The sequence below is a fragment of the Aedes albopictus genome, chromosome 2 (genome assembly GCF_035046485.1).
Source record: "Aedes albopictus strain Foshan chromosome 2, AalbF5, whole genome shotgun sequence".
Taxonomy (NCBI): domain Eukaryota; kingdom Metazoa; phylum Arthropoda; class Insecta; order Diptera; family Culicidae; genus Aedes; species Aedes albopictus.
Genome location: NC_085137.1, coordinates 418912507 through 418931263, shown reverse-complemented (window position 1 = coordinate 418931263; position 18757 = coordinate 418912507). Strand labels below are relative to the sequence as shown.

At 39.3% G+C, this 18757-nt stretch overlaps 2 protein-coding genes across 3 annotated transcripts in view; both read right to left on the bottom strand.

The window, feature by feature from the left end:
* Positions 1–1379, bottom strand: part of LOC109417806 (dnaJ homolog subfamily C member 22) — a 263856-nt gene extending 262477 nt beyond the window's left edge. For both annotated transcript variants that reach the window (XR_009997983.1, XM_019691979.3), the window contains exon 1: positions 1071–1379. The gene's annotated coding sequence lies outside the window, so the exon portion shown is untranslated. The remainder of the gene's footprint in view (positions 1–1070) is intronic.
* Positions 1380–2620: 1241 nt separating this feature from the next.
* LOC109417807 (ras-related protein Rab-8A) overlaps positions 2621–18757 on the bottom strand; it is a 28813-nt gene continuing 12676 nt past the window's right edge. Inside the window, exons 4-5 of the mRNA XM_019691980.3 lie at positions 3475–3588; positions 2621–3412 (exon numbers count right to left, since the gene is read on the bottom strand). Coding sequence (XP_019547525.2) covers positions 3284–3412; positions 3475–3588 — 243 coding nt within the window. The 3' untranslated portion in view covers positions 2621–3283. The remainder of the gene's footprint in view (positions 3413–3474; positions 3589–18757) is intronic.

Sequence of the window (18757 nt, the reverse complement as noted above, 5' to 3'; positions counted from 1 at the left end):
GTTTTTAAATAAATGAGCGTATTACTACGGTGCCTGTACCAGTTATCGCACCACCTAAGAAAAACTATTTCTACAAAAATAAGAAGAAGACCGACGAATGTAAACAATAAGTCAAATGATTGATTAATTTTCATACTTTACAGGAAAAACATAAAACCGGAACCAAAACTGCTTTTAGTATTTATTACGGCGTGTGCTAATGTTAGGAACCCTGTACCAGTTATGGACACATTTGTTAATGTGGGTTCCACTTCGCACTAATTACATGCATTCCTTATGGGATTTGCCATAACTGGTACACTATGGCGAAATAGGGTGCAAGGAGGCCGAAAAGGTCAGGGAAATGTTATATTGCTATCATTATTTGAGCAAATTGTGAAGTTTGAATGATTGCAATCATCTTTTGTAATCGTGATCTGTTGTTCACGAAAATTGTCTTGTTGATTTGTATCTTTAAAGGTTGAAAATCAACCATGGCGAATTTGAGGTACTGTAGCCATAACTGGTACACTGAGCCTACTTTAATTTGCAAAGGAAAGAATCGATGAAGATAAATTGATCATGTTATTTCAGCATTATTATAGCATTAGCTTGAACTGAAAATAGTTTCCGTATACATCAATTTTTAGAATCGAAAAGCAGCATATGGTTTCAAGGCCAAACTTAAACATTCTCTTCACTTTTAGTCCCTCACACAGATCATTTGTCATCCAGGCTTCCCTCATTCACGCATTCAAGTCACACAGCTCTTCGCAACTTTCACTTGCTCGATCAAGAAGTAAAACTATGTCACCTCCGTACCACACACACACATCACCCATTTGGTCCGAAATCTTTCGAATTTTAGCGCACAAACCACACTTAGTTCAAAACGGTGCACCTTCCGAAGATTAGATTTTTTGCAGATTTCCAGGTTCTACCTTTTTTGTTACGCCATTCAGTGGCCATTCTTTCTACCTGAGCAATCTTAAACATAGACCCAGACAGAAATTACACGCAAAGCAGCGCACCAACCGGATACCGTTATTCTTCTTTCAATATAAAGCTGATTTGATACGCAGATGGCTCACCTAGTTGTCGTACTATTACACTTATGCGAACAAATGAAAAGTTTAAGTTCTACAAACTTCACTTAATTTACTTCAAATCATTTAAGATTAACACTTCGAACTAGATCCCGTTTGAATCATTTGACGCGTAGGACTTTCTTTTGCGATAAGAAAGTTGCACAAACCGATCTTACTCTCTGGGCTCTCCGCTGAAAACTGAATCAGCTCCGGGCATCTGATCGCTTTGCGTCTTGATCGCGCAAGGCGTGAGCTTAGTGGCGAGCTTAGCAGCAGAGACGTAGGGGTTAAAAAATGTGAGAGAAGAAAACGATCGCGTACCGACCAACCAACCAACCAACGGCGAACGGCAACGTCAGTGCTTCAGAAAAGAGAATTGAGAGGTGATTTCTTTGCAGGTTTTATTTTGATCGTTTATTTCGCGAGTTCAGTCTTTTAAGATGTTGGAGAAAAAAAAACTGAACAAAGCAAAGGATAGAGAAAAAGACTTCTGTCAAAAACGAATGAAGTGGTAGTTGTCCATGCATACTAGAGTTCAGGATGATTTGAAAATTAACATGTATTATTGTCTTTTGCCGAAAAATTGATACCTCTTAACAGCCAAACATTAGGTTTTCCGCAGAAAATTAGATGCGCCAACTGATTTGCTAAGATTTTTTCTTGTTATTCATTTTCGATCAATTTTATAACAGCAACGAAAAACTTCACATATGATGTCTTTCCCTAATGAACAGATCACAGAAAAGGAAACATTTCGGAAGCAACAATTTTAAACATAAACACCTAAGCTTATCTCATAATATTCCAAATTTATTATCTTCTATCCGAAACAAAACTACCAATTAGATTGCAGCTCAGCTTCTGCGACATCTTAATACCTTCCTTCAATTTGGGTACTGACTTGGTATTTCTCCAAATACCGTGTCTGCCTGGTTCACAAACCTTTATTTTTCATTCTTTAATTTTCAATTTTGTTAGTTTACATTACAATTTTCAGTAATCTATGCACATATTCCATTTAATATGTTTACTATTTTCCGATGATCAGTGGAACTGTAAATCGTCACCTCGCCTAGGTTAATGCTTGTGTGATGATTTTCTAGCGCTATTGAACGAACTATTCGCAATGCATGAGTCTATAAGTTTAAAATGTATCTTCCTAACCTTTTGTATCACATTGACCAAATTTACGCTATAGCAATTGAGGAATGAAAAAGTCAACCAAAAAGCACAGTTAGAGATTATTATAATTAGATTACGGTTGCCGTAGAATGTGTTGCCTTACATACTTGAACCTCAAGCCTAGCGTATGTCCACTGAAAGCTTTGAGTGCCGTTGTACTCCTGTGAGTACTTCGTTGCAATCCGACCGAAGGAACCGGTCAGAGGTGTGCACAGCACATGTAGGAAAAGGTATTCACTACGTAATAGGCACCTCTCACATTTGTTTTAAGCTACAGTGTTTCGGTATTAAAAGAGGGTTGCGTAATGTTTTTAGTCACATTTTCTAATTCGCTTACAATGGTTCTGAACGGGCAATTTTCAACAAGCAAACAAATAGAAATGGTTGCTCTGAAAGACGGTTAACAGTTCGAACATTTTCCTGTAGTCAAGATGTTGTCTCGCGCTGTGGTAAAGATAGGTTAGCTGTTTATGGAAAACGTTTATAGTGCAACTTAAATAGTATGATGACATTGTGTTAAAAACGAACATCGAGATCCTGCTCCGGTACATGATGCTATTTTTATGGTTTGAACACAACAAATACATCTAGTTCAAAATAATATACTAAACGTATAAAACTGGATTATTCTGTATATCCCACTACGGGTTGTATTTCATGCTACTTAAAGTGATATGAGTATCGTTTACGTAATACTTCATTCCCCCAGTTTATCTTCCCCTACTTTTATCATCCCTTTTACAATCCCTCCATCGTTATAAAAAATACCTGTTCCAGATCTGTAAATTTGTGCACACTAACTTCATCACTACCTTCCTTCCAGACCAGAATCTGAGTAAAACATAACCTTGAAAGTCGATTTAAGGTGTAGTGGGATTAGCCTCCACCAGCATAGTTACATTATAAACAAAAGCTATCTTCAATCTTGGTAAAATTCGAGTCTTTTTTATCGCGGCATAGTCGCACCCGCTGCCGCTCCACCGGCTACAACAATCAGCATTTATCCTAAGTAGGATCAGTTTGCACGTAGGGCTTTAGCAGGAACATCGACCACCTTCACCGCCGCTGCCCAACGTAAACGGACCGAGCCCATTGGAACCGGGCCCATTTTTCATCATGTCCTGGAGCCCTTTCTGGCGTTCGCCGTCGTCGAAGTTTTCGCCCTATGGTTAACAAATAAGAACATCATTAGTGCATTCATGGATCAACTTTTGGCGATACATACTCTGTGTTCTCGTTGTTCGCGGATTTTGCGGGCCAGTGTTAGGAACGCCTCCTCAATGTTGATGTTCTGTTTACAGGATACCTCGAAGAAAGGCATGTCGAAGTTTTCGGCGATCTGTAAATATAGAAGTTTTCCATTAAATTCAAATTCATTGGTAAGTTTGAACTATTCCCTGAAGAAGGCGCAGGAAGACAAACGAAACGTGGAACAAAGCAAGTAAATTCAAGAAAATTACAAATCTTTAACATGACAAATTGGATTATATAAATCTTGTGCTTCTGTTCAGAGGTTTCTCCACATATGTATATTGATTTGTGAACCATCACAATTACTATAACACATAAGGTCTGGGATCATTCGGGCAGGAGCACCTATTTTGGGCACTTGCTTCTATAACGTAGTCAATTTCGAACCGAATGACTTGAATTTTTGCACATGCCTAGATACTGTGCGTATCTGATCGTGTCTCAAAAATTAAGTAAATCGGTTCATAATTGACTGAGTTATAGCAGCAAGTGCCCAAAATAGGTGCTCCTGCCCAAATGGTCCCAGAACCTAATCTACAATACTTCGCCACAAAATTTTACTTGTGACTATCACTCTCCAGGGAAGATTCATTCATTACGTCCATCATTTTTCGGGATTTCTAGACTCCCTTTTCATCACCCCCACCCCCTGGTCCCGTTATTTCCTATACCTAATACACGCACTGTCACACTTTTCTAGAATCACCACCTTTTCCCAAATGTTGGACGTATAATTCGTTAACTTTCCTTTAGTCACGTGTAATGCTCGCCAAATCACGCTCGACCTTATCTGCCCATCTTGCTCTCAGCGCTCCACGCCTTCTTGCTGCAATCGGATCAGTAGCAGGGCTGGTAGCAAGTCACTTTTTAGTGACTTAGTCACTTTTTTTGGGTTGGTCACTAAAAAGTCTCTTTTTTCAAGGTCAGGTCACTAAAGTCACTATTTTCACCTAAAAAGTCACTTTTTTCAACTTTTTTGGGAAATTGATAAAATACGGATTGAAAAATATTCAAAAATGTTAAACCATCAAATGATGCCACATTAAAAAAGTCAAACTTTCCCTATACAAACCATTCCGTACAAAAAAAAATCGCTTCGCAACTACTTTTATGTCTTTCTTTAGGATCCATGGGAGACATTGAAAGAAAATTGGCTACTACTTGCTCCTATCCTGCAATTTCAATCAAGTTGTCGGCGATGATTGAAATATTCTGTAACAGTATAGCGGGCAATAATCTGTGCGTTCGCGCGTAACCAACCAACGAATGCTTTAACAGTACGGGTCAATTTAAAAGCGATAGCGAAGCTAACGCTACCTTAGCCAGGACCCATCTAGAGCGATCGGTGATCATTCACCGTGTATAACAGTTATACTGTTATGACTCTCTCTCTCTCTTCTTGGCGTAACGTCCTCCTGGGACAAAGCCTGCTTCTCAGCTTAGTGTTCTATGAGCACTTCCACAGTTATTAACTGAGAGCTGCCTCTGCCAATGACCATTTTGCATGTGTATATCGTGTGGCAGGCACGAAGATACTCTATGCCCAAGGAAGTCAAGAAAATTTCCTTTACGAAAAGATCCTGGACCGACCGGGAATCGAACCCGTCACCCTCAGCATGGTCATGCTGAATACCCGTGCGTTTACCGCCTCGGCTATATGACTTTTATTTTGATTTTCTCCTCATCACATCAGCCAAACTGATGACCCTCATCAGATGGAAAACGTCATGATAATCTGTCCCGCGAGTTTTCCTCCTGAGTCATTTTCAACAACCTGTTCTCTTTGAACTTTGGACGTCGTAGGAAACAGATGACTTAAACAGTTGATAAAACAGTATAATTTATAGTGGAAAACTAGCCAGAAGAGGCTGTTTTATAAGGAATAAAAGGTAGGAAGTGAAAGCGATGAATTCTATTTGTGGCATGCAGCTAATTTCTTCTGTTATTTGAAGGCTGCGCCTTTCAGTTTCGATTAGGGTGAAGATAAGTGAACGGTCGAATAACCCGACACCACGTGGTGACCCGCTGGCATTCCGTCGGCGCCGTCGAGCCGATTCCCGACCAAGCAAAGCGTCGCTGGTGATCCGCTGGCAATCCGTCGGCACCGTCAAGCCAGATTTCCGACCACTCGAACCGGCCATCCGCTGCTGGTGACCTACTGGCATTCCGTCGGCACTGTCGAGCCGATTTACGACTGCGCAAACCAGCCATCCACTGCTGGTAACCCGCTGGCATTCCGTCGGCGCTATCGAGCCGACTTCCGACCAAACAATCCGGCCATCCGTCGCTGGTGATTCGCCGGCAATCCGTCGGTACAGTCAATCCAACTTCCGACCAAGCTAATCGCCCATCCGTCGCTGGTGATTCGCCGGCAATCCGTTGGCACAGTCGAGAGCCAACTTTCGACCAAGCAGACCGGCCTATCGCCGCTGGTGATCCACTGGCAATCCGTCAGAAATCCGGCGCCCATCCGTCGGCACCATCAAGTCACCTTCCGACACGTCGAGACGCCGTTCCGCCGCTAGCTATCCGCTGGCCCAGTTACGCCGTAGAGTCGCCCAAGGATACTTGAAACTATAACATATACACATTTGTGACCTTCGGCTTTTTTGAAGAAAATTGTTGGAGGAATCCAGGAAAAATATTATTTTTTTGATACAGTGTTGCCAAATATGTTATATTTCAGTTTTAAAATTTAAAATCGATTTTTCGTCAAATGAGTATATTTTGATTTCAAAAATTTTGATTCCATCGTGTTTATCAGACATTTTCCAGTCGAAAAAGCTTAACTCCCCGAGGTCTTTTTGGCCGTTCCAGAGATACATCGTTTTTAAGCTTGCAAACCGTTTTTCTCTAATATATAAAATAAGTCCAATTTACAAGTTTCGCTAAGAAAACATTATTCGATGCAATTTAAAAGTGATTTGGGCTGAATTAGACCAACGAGAATAGAAAACTTTGTAAAAATAATAATATGACAGTGTTGCCAGTTTATGAATTATGGATTTATTAGAATGCATAACATTAAATTGATAAAGTTTAAAATTTATGTATTATAATCCATTTTCCAATTGAAATTCTACCTATGTAAACATTAAGGTTGACGAAAGTGTTGCCAGACATTTTAATTTTATTGTAAAAATCTACATGAGAACTTTTGTATCAAACCAAATTATCATAAATTTCTTTTTTACAATTTTATTGCTATTGGCAACACTGAACCTTGATAATTTTCGTTTGATGTGCAACTTTTTCTTCTTAGAACAAACCTTTAATAAAGCAGTGGTAAATTCAAATGTTCACTGAAATTTATTCATGGTTCAGAATTACGCAAATTAATTCCGACTGTTCTTGGTGTATTTTTAGAATTTTTAGCTTTTCAGTCCGAACAAGCTTATGTTCTCATACTCCGACGCTTCGTATCGGATCTAGAGAAAGTTGTTGCATTGTTTCGCACATGAAAAAGGACCAAGCGAAGGATTAGATGGCACATTTAAAAGACTAGCAACCCGGGAGTGCGTACAAGGTGTAATTTTCCAGGCACCAAAACAACATTAAGATCGGTTAAAAATGAGTAAGTGACATAGTATTGATAGATGTGTAATTTGAACTGGCTGTTGGGTAAAAAGAACTTCTACTCTAAGTACTCTGTCTGTATGCGAGTTAATGACGTTAACTGAACTCACTTTTGAGAACTTTCCTTTCCTCGTATAAGTTCAAAACAATGAATAAACAGAAGAAAAATGAATAGCAACTTGTACGTTAAGGGATAACATGTCATCCAGAATGGTTTTTCGTAATTCTGAACTTATTTTTAGGATTTTTTGGCTTTTCAGTCCGATTGTGAGATAAAAAAACAACCTTATGTTCTCTTACTCCAACGTTTCGATCCGCATCAGATCTTTCTCAAGATCCGATATGAAGCGTTGGAGTATGAGAACATAAGCTTGTTTTTGATCTCACAATCGGACTGAAAAGCTAAAAATCCCAAAAATACACCAAGAACAGTCGGAATCAATTTGCGTAATTCTGAACCATGAATGAATAAATTTCAGTGAACATTTACACATTTACCACTGCCCTTATTAAAGGTTTGTTCGAAGAAGAAAAAGTTGCACACCAAACGAAAACTATCAAGGTTGCCAATAGCAATAAAATTGTAAAAAAGGAATTTATGATTCTTGCTTGATAATTTGGTTTGATACAAAAGTTCTCATGCAGATTTTTACAATAAAATTAAAATGTCTGGCAACACTTTCGTCAACCTTAATGTTTACATAGGTAGAATTTCAATTGAAATAAGGATTATAATACATAAGTTATCTATTCTAATAAATCAATAATTGATAAACTGGCAACACTGTCATATTATTATTTTTACACAGTTTTCTATTCTCCTTGGTCTAATTCAGCCCAAATCACCTTTAAATTGCATCGAATAATGTTTCCTTAGCGAAACTTGTAAATTGGACTTATTTTATATATTAGAGAAAAACGGTTTTCAAGCTTAAAAACGTTATATCTCTGGAACGGCCAAAAAGACTTCGGAGAGTTAAGCTTTTTCGACTGGAAAATGTCTGATAAACACGATGGAATCAAAATTTTTGAAATCAAAATATACTCATTCGACGAAAAATCGATTTTAAATTTTAAAATTGAAAAATAACATATTTGGCAACACTGTATCAAAAAAATAATATTTTTCCTGGATTCCTCCAACAATTTTCTTCAAAAAAGCCGAAGGTCACAAATGTGTATATGTTATAGTTTCAAAGCTATAAATTAAGAAAAGGAAGGGAAAACTTGGATTTTTCTTGTATTGACAAATACGAGGGGTGCTGCCACGGGCCGAGGGGTGATCCGATCGTCACCAAAATTTGGATTTTTTCTTCCTCCATTTAAACAAACATTCCAACAAAATTTGGTCAAAATCCGTGATGGTCGATAACACGTTTCCACTTTTTCTCGGTCACTTCATATGGAATGACCCATTAATTTGATAGAGCATAGTAGCTACTAATTTACAACTTTTATATTCACTATATTCTGTGTGCGCGCACAATAAGCTTGGGAGAGAAAAGGTCAAGTAATGAATATAAGCTGAAACACTAGCCCCTAAATAGTTTTGTTAACGAAATCCAAATTTCTTGATACGGTTGTTCGTTTGATTCCTTTTGAGTTTCTTTTGTTGAGTGGATCGTCCCAAAACCCGCCCTGAGTGAGGTAGTCGGGCAATTTACTAAAAAACGCGGTTCCGCATCACATTTATTAAGTGTGTTGGCGCATAAGTGGGACTTGTATACTTTTACGGGGTTTGGAAATCGGTCGCAACTGAAGGGTAGCTGCGCTAAGCCTGGACCTAGTTCGTCTCGTTTGCGATATAACGCTAGCGCACTACAAAGGTTGCCCCTAACCGTGACAGTAACCCTCGGTCGAGGCAAATTCTGTGCTGCATTTTCAGTATCGTATCGTATCGGCCAAAGCCGAGGCAAATTACCGTTACAATTCCAACATAAAATTACCATATTAGCCTTTAAATACCTCTGAGGAAACATTTGGTCGTCATGACCGCTTTTCTCGGTAGATCAATCATTGCAGAATCTAAATCTGGTATTAGATTTCTTAAAGAAGCGTGTTTTACGAATTGGAATCTATTTTGTAAACTGGAACAGCCATCTTCATGCACATATAAACGCCCAAAAGTAAACAATGCCCTTGTATTTTTATAGTGTTGAAACTGTTGTGTTAAAATTGTTTATTCAAATGTTTACAACACCTCAAATAATAAGAGTAAACCATGCACGGCCTTGAATAATCTTTAAAGACCATTACAGCGCTTTGCGGACCTCTAAATTCCTTCGCGGACATTATTACATTACGGACATTACGGACCTTCACAGACGTGCACAAGCACTGGTTGTTTTGTGGACTGGACACAAAGGCTTATATTCCATGGAGATCTTGTAAGATCTGTACCATGTACACAGTTCAATATAATACTCCATTTACTTGTTAGAAGGGTCATTGGTCTGAGGCGTATAGAATAGTCATTCGTATAATACTAGTTTTGCTTGTAGATCCTGCACCTACATTTCATGGAATTTTGGGATGACCTAGATCATATGTAGAACTAAAAGTAGTAAAACTGTTATGGAAATCTTCAAAACATAGGGGAGACTGAGGAGACTTGATCCCTTTTTCTTAATTTGCCTGTAACTTCAAGAAAAACACAAAACTGGATTCGTTTTCCGTACAGAATGGAACGTAAACATCTATTGCAAGTTTACACACAACAGAAGGTCTTTAAATTATTGTTAAAGTTTTCAAAACTGTGTTTTTATGGAGGCATGTCTTATGATGTATTTTTCAAAAATGGGCCACAATTGATCCCCTTTTGAGCACATTGTTAATTTAAAGAGAAAATAACTCCAGAAGATTCCTATTCATTTTCATTTCAAGTTTTCTTGTATTTTTGATGAATATGGTGAATTTGAAATTATAAGATTTCCTTAAATTGTTAAGGTTATGTTGTATTTTGAAAATGGGGAGACTTGATCCCTCTTTTAATGGTGTGTAATAAAATAATAATTATCTGACACGTTTTATCATTGAATATACTAGAATTCCGAGTAAATAGAGGCTTCCAAATTGAATTTTATTTTTTACATGTATAATGTGTGTGTAATCCTCGAGGGATCAAGTCTCCCCATGTCACTGTTGTATATACCAACCTGCATTAATTAAAATATTTATATAACAGCCTTATTTGAATAAATACGTTTGACAGTATTTTATTTACACTATGTGCTGTAAAATTTTGACACGATTTGGTTCAATTTTCACAAAGTTATTGAGATTTTTCGGAATCGCCTAAAAAATTTCTGAAGGACTGGAAACAAACCATCAGCCATTGAAAAATAATGCAATGCACAATCAAAATCAATTGTAACCAAAACATTGCCGTCTGACAAGATGTAGTTTTGGAAAAAAATATGCTAGAAGAAAACTGTTTTTGATTCCGAGAAAATATGGGGGGAACAAGTCTCCCCAGGGATCAAGTCTCCTTAGTCTCCCCTATCCCTAAAAAAAGAACATCAATGGAATCCAATCACTGTATGTGTGTATGGAAACAACTTTTATATATATTGGAAGACTGAGTTCCATAAAGTTTGGAGAGTTTTATAAACTAACGCAAACATATTTTGTATGGGGCCGCCCCATGGTGCGTCGGTGAGAGTGCAGGCCTAATAGCAAGTCGCTATTTAGTGGCTTGGTCATTATTTTAGGTCCCCAAATAAAATTAACAACTTCTCCCAGAATGCTTGTAACTACATATTATGAAAATTTAACCAGAAACTATGAGACAATTCAAATAAATGAGTAAATATGGGACATTTTGAAGAAATTAAGAGTTCTATTACATTTTCATAGACTATTAAAAAAAAACCGTTGTTTTCTTCTTCTTTCTTCTAATATTTCAAGTAATACATCAAAATTACTTAATTACTTTCTGTTATTCATTTTATTTTATTTTGAGAGATTTTTTGCAAAAACATTCAAGAAACCATATTTGAAAAATTCTTATTCAAATTCATTCGCACATTTTTAAGCATTTGTCTATCTAAGTTTCCATCAAGGTGAAATTCATGACAGAAAACATCCAACAAGTTTTCCAAGAGTTTCATAATTTATTTATTATTTCTTGACAGAATTTTCATGCCATGCTCATCTAGTTCTGCACAATATATTCTATAAAATTATTTATAGATTATTTATATTTATATTATTTATTATTATTTGTACAATTTTAGGAATGGAAGATGAAAGTTTTTCTTGAACATTTTTATTATGCGGTACTCCAGGGTTTTCTGAATCAAATTCGTTCTGCAATGTTTCCTCACTAAGTATATTTTTGTGCCAAAAGTCACTATTTAGCCACTTTTTTGCTATCTGAAAGTCACTATTTGGTCACTATTTCAGAGATTTTGGTCACTAAAATAACTATTTTGACCCCCACTTCCTGCTACCAGCCCTGCAGTAGCGAGCACTAACTTTGTATAGTTGTTACTATACACACTGTAGAGCCCACCGTATTCTTACGACTTTGACCGCTTTCTGGATGCTGGGTTCATCGAAGAGATCAGGGAGCTCGTCATTCATACTTCGCCACTACACACCATCGACGATCGTCTTTAGCACGCCTCGCTCGAAAACTCCGAGTGCTAGCAGGTCTTCCGGAGCTTAGTGTTCTATAAGCACTTCCACAGATATTCACTGAGAGCGTCCTCTGCAAATTACCATTCTACGTATGTATATCGTGTGGCACCAACGAAGTTACTCTATTGCCAAGGAAGTTCCTCAAGCCCAAGGAATTCCTGAGTATACTCCAGGAGGCATCCTTGAAGGCACCCATGTAGAAGTCTCTACGGGATCTCCTGTATGAATCCCTGAAAAATGCTCATGGAGGAACTGCTGAAGGGACTTCTGAAAGAATCCTTGAAAGAGTTCCTGGATGAGTCCCTGAAAAAAAAACTTCTGGAAGAATCACTGAAGAAATGTTTAGGAGAAACCACATGAGGATACTCCTGAAGGAATCACAAAACGTACTTCAGGTGGAATCGCCGAATGAACTTCATGAGGAATGGTTGAAGGAAGCTGTATGACAATAGGTATTATGCAGAAAAATCTTTTTTATTAGCGTGTATTTTAACATAAAGCTAGTTCTACACTTATAGAAAATTCATTTCAAAAAGCATTTCCGTACGCGTTGGAGTTTGTTTCTGTACATTGCAAATAAGATGGATCTTTCAATAGCCCGAATGCTACAAGTAAGCTGGTCTTACCTAGAGAAATTCCGAAGCAAATCTCGTAGTAAATCTGATGCTGAAGGCACTCTTAGAGTAATCCCAGAGTATGCTCCAGGACGAATCCTGGGTGGAATCCCTGGAAAAATCCCTGAAGAATCTCCTGCGAGAATCCTTGAAAAATGCTCCTGGAGCAACTCTTTGTAGCACCCGTGAAGGAGTTCCTGAGGGAATCCCTGGAAAAAATCTAGGGAGGGGTCACAACAAAATGCTGGTGAAATTGCTGGTTGAACTTCATGAGGAACTCCTGGAAGATTTTCTGAAGGAATCTTTGAAGGAGTTCCTGGCATGAGTTCCTTGAGGAATCCCTGAAGGAGTTCCCGGTGGAGTTTTTGAAGGAGTTGCTGGAAAATTTTCTAAAGAATCTCAAGCAAAATCTCTTCACCAATTTCAAGAGAAGTTTCTTCTTCCTTCTTCTTTGTGGCTCGACGTTCGCATTAGAACTTGACCTGCCTCTCTTCAACTTAGTGTTCTTAGAGCACTTCCACAGTTATTAATTGAAGGGCTTTCTTTGCCTGCCATTGCATGAATTTGTACATTGTGTGGCAAGTACAATGATACGCTATGCCCAGGGAATCGAGAAAAGTTTCCCGACTGGAACGGGAATCGAACCCGTCGTCTCCGGATTGGCGATCCATAGCCTTAACCACTACACTAACTGGAGACCCTCAGAGAAGTTTCTCTGAAGGTATTTTCGAAGGAATCCTTGAAAAAACATATTAAAGAATCCTTGAATGAACAACAGGAGAAATCTCTGACGGATTGTCTAGAGGAATTCTGGAAGGAATCCCACAATAAATTCCTGAGGAAATTGCTGATGCATTTCAAGAAGAAATTCACGGAGAAATCCCTTAAAGAGTTCCTATAGAAATCCCAGAAGGTGGTTCTGAAGGTATCCCAGAAGGAGTTGCTGAAGTAGTTCTTTAAGTGACCCCTAGAAAAATCTGTCCAGACATTCCAAGGGAAATCCCTAGAGGAATCCCTCAACGACTTTTTGGGCCCCCGAAGGAGTTCCTGGAGGAATCCCTGAAGAGCTCCTGAAGGAATACCTAAAAGAATCTCTGAAAAAGTTCCTGGAAAAAAAATCCTGATGGATTTCTCGGAGAAATGCCTTCATCTGGAGAAAAACCACTAAAGGAATTCCTGGAAAAAATCCCTGACGGAATTCCTAGAGAAATCCCTGAAGGAATTTATGGAGAAATCTTTGAAGTGATTCATGGAGAAATTTCTCCAGCATCAATGAATGTCAATAAATCAAGACCAAAAATTGAAAAGGCCACATCAGCATTGCGTAAACAAACACGTTTCTGTCGACTTATGGCCTTCTGGGATCCACCCACGCATCTCACCACCATTAACATAAAGCTTGATGTTTGCGCTTTCTGTTAGTGGTGGTGAGGTGTGTGGGTGGAGTTCAAAAGGCCTCAAGTCGATAGAAACATGTTTGTTTACAAAATTTTGTTGTGGCCTTTTCAATTGTTGGTCTTGAAATTAATCAATGAAAATCACGGAAAATAACAAAAATCTGCAACTAATCCTTGTCGTGCATTGGGTTCATTATGACCCCTAAACGTGCACTAGGTCAGAGAGGTGAGCGCAAGCTTATGCACGAAGAAGTTTAAAATTAATTTAAAAAAGTGGTACTGTGAACTCAACAGCAAAGCTTCTACCAGGATAAGTATTAAACAAGCTTGCTGGATTCTGCTTTATCTAGGAGAAAACGATGGATGGCAAGGCCACAATTTCAACAAAAATGACAGTAAATATGGTGAGATCTTTCTGATTTTTTATTTTCCTCGTAAAAATAACTTCAAATCAAATTATAACGGCCTAAATGTATGTAAAGGAAGGAGGAGAGTTCACTTTTGATATCGTTTCAGAGAGTGATAAAAGCCTAGGTTTGAGAGCCAGGCAAATACCTTTGTCCCATCGCATGATTCCAGAGGACGTGTAGTGACATTAACATTCTCAGCAAAGTCACTCCCAACATATTCTCAACAACAACAAAAAATCTCCATACAAACTTTAAATGCATTTTAAAAATAGTTCCCGGGCACCAGAAATGATGAAATTTTGGATTTCGACTATTTATTGGACGAAGATTCTGACTATGGAATAACCTGGATACCCCTAAAGAACCCAATTCTGCAGAATAGAAAGTCAAACTGGATTCGAAGCACCACCCTAACCGGGTCTGTCTTTTACAACTTTATCTCTCTTTCGGCTCTTAGATGCTAATCTCCCGCACTCTCGCGGCCTACGAACAACAAGTGTGCCCGTAAGTTCTCTCCTTCTCTTTCACTCTTATTGAAATTTTGTAAACAACAAGGCCAGGAAACGTCAAAGTCCCAAACAAAATCAAAACAGTGCAGTGCCCAATTGTTTTTAGAATGTTGATATTGAAGCTCGACTGACACATACTTCGTCACCAACCATATGATCGGTGCAAACTTAAGTAGTATGCGTTGAGCGCTCAACGCGGACGGTCGCACGACCGTCCAACTGCGTTAGAGAGAGTACTCAACTCATGTACGACATGGTTCTGCAGCTTAGTTGGTTAAAGCGCCGGACTAGAGATATCGGAAGCGTGGGTTCGAATCCCACCAAAACAAGTGGTATTTTTTTCACAAATTTATCTCTCAGTTTGCCAATTAAACGTATGTACTTTGTCTAAAAATACTTCAAGTTTTTACTTCTATTTCAGACATACCGGTCGACTGGTATAGCCGGAAAAGGGCAATAAAATTATTGTCATTTTATTTTGTTCTTACTCATTTGTTATAAGCTTAAAATAAGAAGATCCTATGCGCTGGTTTAGTTTATGATGAGATTTGTGCGCCTAAAACCATGAGTAATTGCAAAAGTCGGCCATAATGGTAGCCATCATAGGATTCTAATGAACTTTTACCATAAAAAAACAAAAAGTCTTTTTCTTACATGTTGCTAGTTGAGCGCCCCCTTAGACTTAACCGATTTGGCCCAAATTTTTAACGTAGCTACGGAGTCCAAAATAACAAGATACGACTTGAAACTTTTCGAATATTATGTTTTTCATATAAGTGTGGGTCTCCCTTGCACCACTACCATCTTGTCACCATATGTGCAAATGGTTTGTACGACATTTACCCCAAAACCAGTTCCCCGAATGCAGTTTTCCCTAAAGTTATTTCCTCGAATGTACCATTTCCCCGAATCCGTTCATTAGGCCGAAGCACGTTTAACCAAAGTACGTCAGGCTGAAGTACGTTGAGCAGAATGGGGTGTTTAGCCACAGACAAACAGACGTATCACTTGGGACAAATTGCGATAAAAATCATCGTCACGAAAACATAATCGCCCAATGCTAATCAGGCTGTGTTACGCAAACCACTCAGTAGGTGGCGGTAGTGAGCAAACGTCAAACAGGAGCAAAAACGATGCGAACGCTGTGATCGAGCGATTTGCGAACCACAAAGTATTTGAACTAACCGTTAAAAAGGATGACGATGAGAAGTAAGTAGAGTAAGACGTCTGTTTGTCTGTGGTTTAGCTGTCTTCCTATTTTTCTCTATAAAAGATGTTCAAATTTGTGTTTGAAGTCCTAGAAGATGTTTTGAATCCCTTAGTTTTTTAACATTCCTCGAGTCTAGTGCATTCTATAGATACTGGGGGTTAAGGGTCATTTGGCTGAATGACCGAATGCCATTTGCCCGAACGCCGATTGGCCGAAAATGAATTATGACCTCAAGTGATAATGCCGCTGCAGTCAGTACACTGTTTTTTCACATCACTATAACTCGAAAGAACAGCGTATGTTTTTAAAAAGGATGAATCTCTGATAAAATAAAGACAGTTTCAGCGTCAACTAGAAAGAATAGCCCACGAATAAAAGAAGGAAATATTTCTGATGATCATTTTGGTAGCCAGCATGTCAAAAAGTTCTTCTAAATTCCTATGATTTTAATTCACCCAAAAGGCAATCAGCCAAATAATCCATTCGGCGTTCAGCCAAACGGTATTCGGCCAAATGACCGGACACTGATAATGAGATAAACTTCCATGGTTGTATGAAATTGTTTAATCATTTTTTCCTTTTCACACATTGATGATTTCTTGATGCTGATGTTATACAGTTACGGAAATATTGATGATCAATCTGTCAACATTTTATCTGAGATTTTCCCTTCTTTTTATAACACGCAGTTGTTTGGGGTTGTACTACTCCATAGCTTATTGGTGGTAATTAAACTACTGACTGCCCCATGATAGAATTGCCTTCTATTAGAAGTCGGCTATTCTTTTGAGTATGTATTGGATTTTTTGTCGGTCAAATTGGTTTATTAATCTTCCTTTCTTAACAAATATTTTATCAAGGATGTTACCTTTTTAAACGATGAGCACCTCAATGGCGTCGTTGCAAGTACCGAAGGTGGCGTGGTAACAGATCTAGGAGTATGTGCACAGGACGAAAGACTTCCGGCCCCTGACCTCCAAGAGATTGAGGAGGAGGTTGGCCGGTTGAAAAACAACAAAGCCGCTGGAGCAGATCAACTACCAAGCGAGCTTCTAAAATACGGTGGAGAAGCACTGGTGAGAGCACTACACTTGGTCATTACCAAGATTTGGGAGGAGGAAGTATTACCGGAGGAATGGATGGAAGGTATCGTGTGCCCCATCTACAAAAAGGGCGACAACTTGGATTGCGGGAACTACCGCGCGATCACACTACTGAGCGCTGCCTACAAGATATCTCTCAAATTTTATGCCGCTGTCTATCACCGATTGCAAGAGAGTTCGTGGGGCAATATCAGGCTGGATTTATGGGTGAACGCACTACAACGGTCCAGATGTTCGCCATCCGTTAGGTGTTGCAGAAATGCCGCGAATACAACGTGCCCACACATCACTTGTTCATCGATTTCAAGTCGGTGTATGATACAATCGATCGAGAACAGCTATGGCAGATTATGCACGAATACGGATTCCCGGATAAACTGATACGGTTTGATCAAGGCGACGATGGATCGAGTGATGTGCGTAGTTCGAGTATCAGGGACACTCTCGAGTCCCTTCGAATCTCGCAGAGGGTTACGGCAAGGTGATGGTCTTTCGTGCTTGCTGTTCAACATTGTGTTAGAGGGTGTAATAAGGAGAGCGGGGATAAACACGAGTGGGACGCTTTTCACGAAGTCCGTTCAGCTGCTTGGTTTCGCCGATGATATTGATATTATTGCTAATAAATTTGAGACGATGGCGGAAACGTACATCCGACTAAAGAGTAAAACCAGGCGAATCGGATTAGTCATTAATGTGTCGAAGACAAAGTACATGATGGCAAAGGGCTCCAGGGAGGAATCACAGCGCCCGTCGCCCCGAATTTATATCGACGGTGATGAAATCGAGGCGGTTGAAGAATTCGTGTACTTGGGCTCACTGGTGACCGCCGACAACGACACCAGCAGAGAAAATCAGAGGCGCATTGTGGCAGGAAATCGCGCTTACTTTGGACTCCGCAGAACTCTACGATCGAATAAAGTTCGCCGTAACACGAAGTTGACTATCTACAAAACGCTGATTAGAGCGGTCGTTCTCTATGGGCACGAAACATGGACCCTACGTGCAGAGGACCAACGCGCCCTTGGAGTTTTCGAACGGAAGGTGTTGCGTACCATCTACGGCGAAGTGCAGATGGAAAACGGGACTTGGAGAAGGCGAATGAACCACGAGCTGCATCAGCTGCTAAGAGAACCAACCATCGTCCATACCGCGAAAATCGGGAGGCTACGGTGGGCGGGTCACGTCATCAGGATGTCGGATAGCAACCCGACTAAAATGGTTCTCGATAGTCATCCGACCGGTACAAGAAGACGTGGAGCGCAGCGAGCTAGGTGGGTCGACCAAGTGGAGAACGATCTGCGGACCCTACGCAGAGTGCGGAACTGGAGACAAACAGCCATAGACCGAGTGGAATGGAGGAGGCTACTATGTACAGCAGAGGCCACCCCGGCCTTAGCCTGATCGGTAAGTAAGTAACCTTTTTAAAAATAGGTAGTTCTCATGACGTTTATGCATATAATACATTCAAATCATTCAACTAGATTGCCCGTTGGTGACTTTAAACTCAACCGCACTGATGACCAATCCGGTTATCACTTTCAGCCTAATGAAATTCGGCCTAACGTACTTAATGACCGTCTGTTGGCCTGATTGATAACCCTACTTTAATGAAAATTTTCCTTCTTTTAAACATAAGCTGTTCTATCAAGATAAACTGTTCAATTAGTCATTAGTAATTTGACTGCTGCTATATTTATTATTTGTGTTTTTATGTCCAACTGTTCAAATATCTATAAGCGTTATATGTAGTATGTGGAATAATCTTCATCATAAATTCTCCCTTCTTTTATCACATAA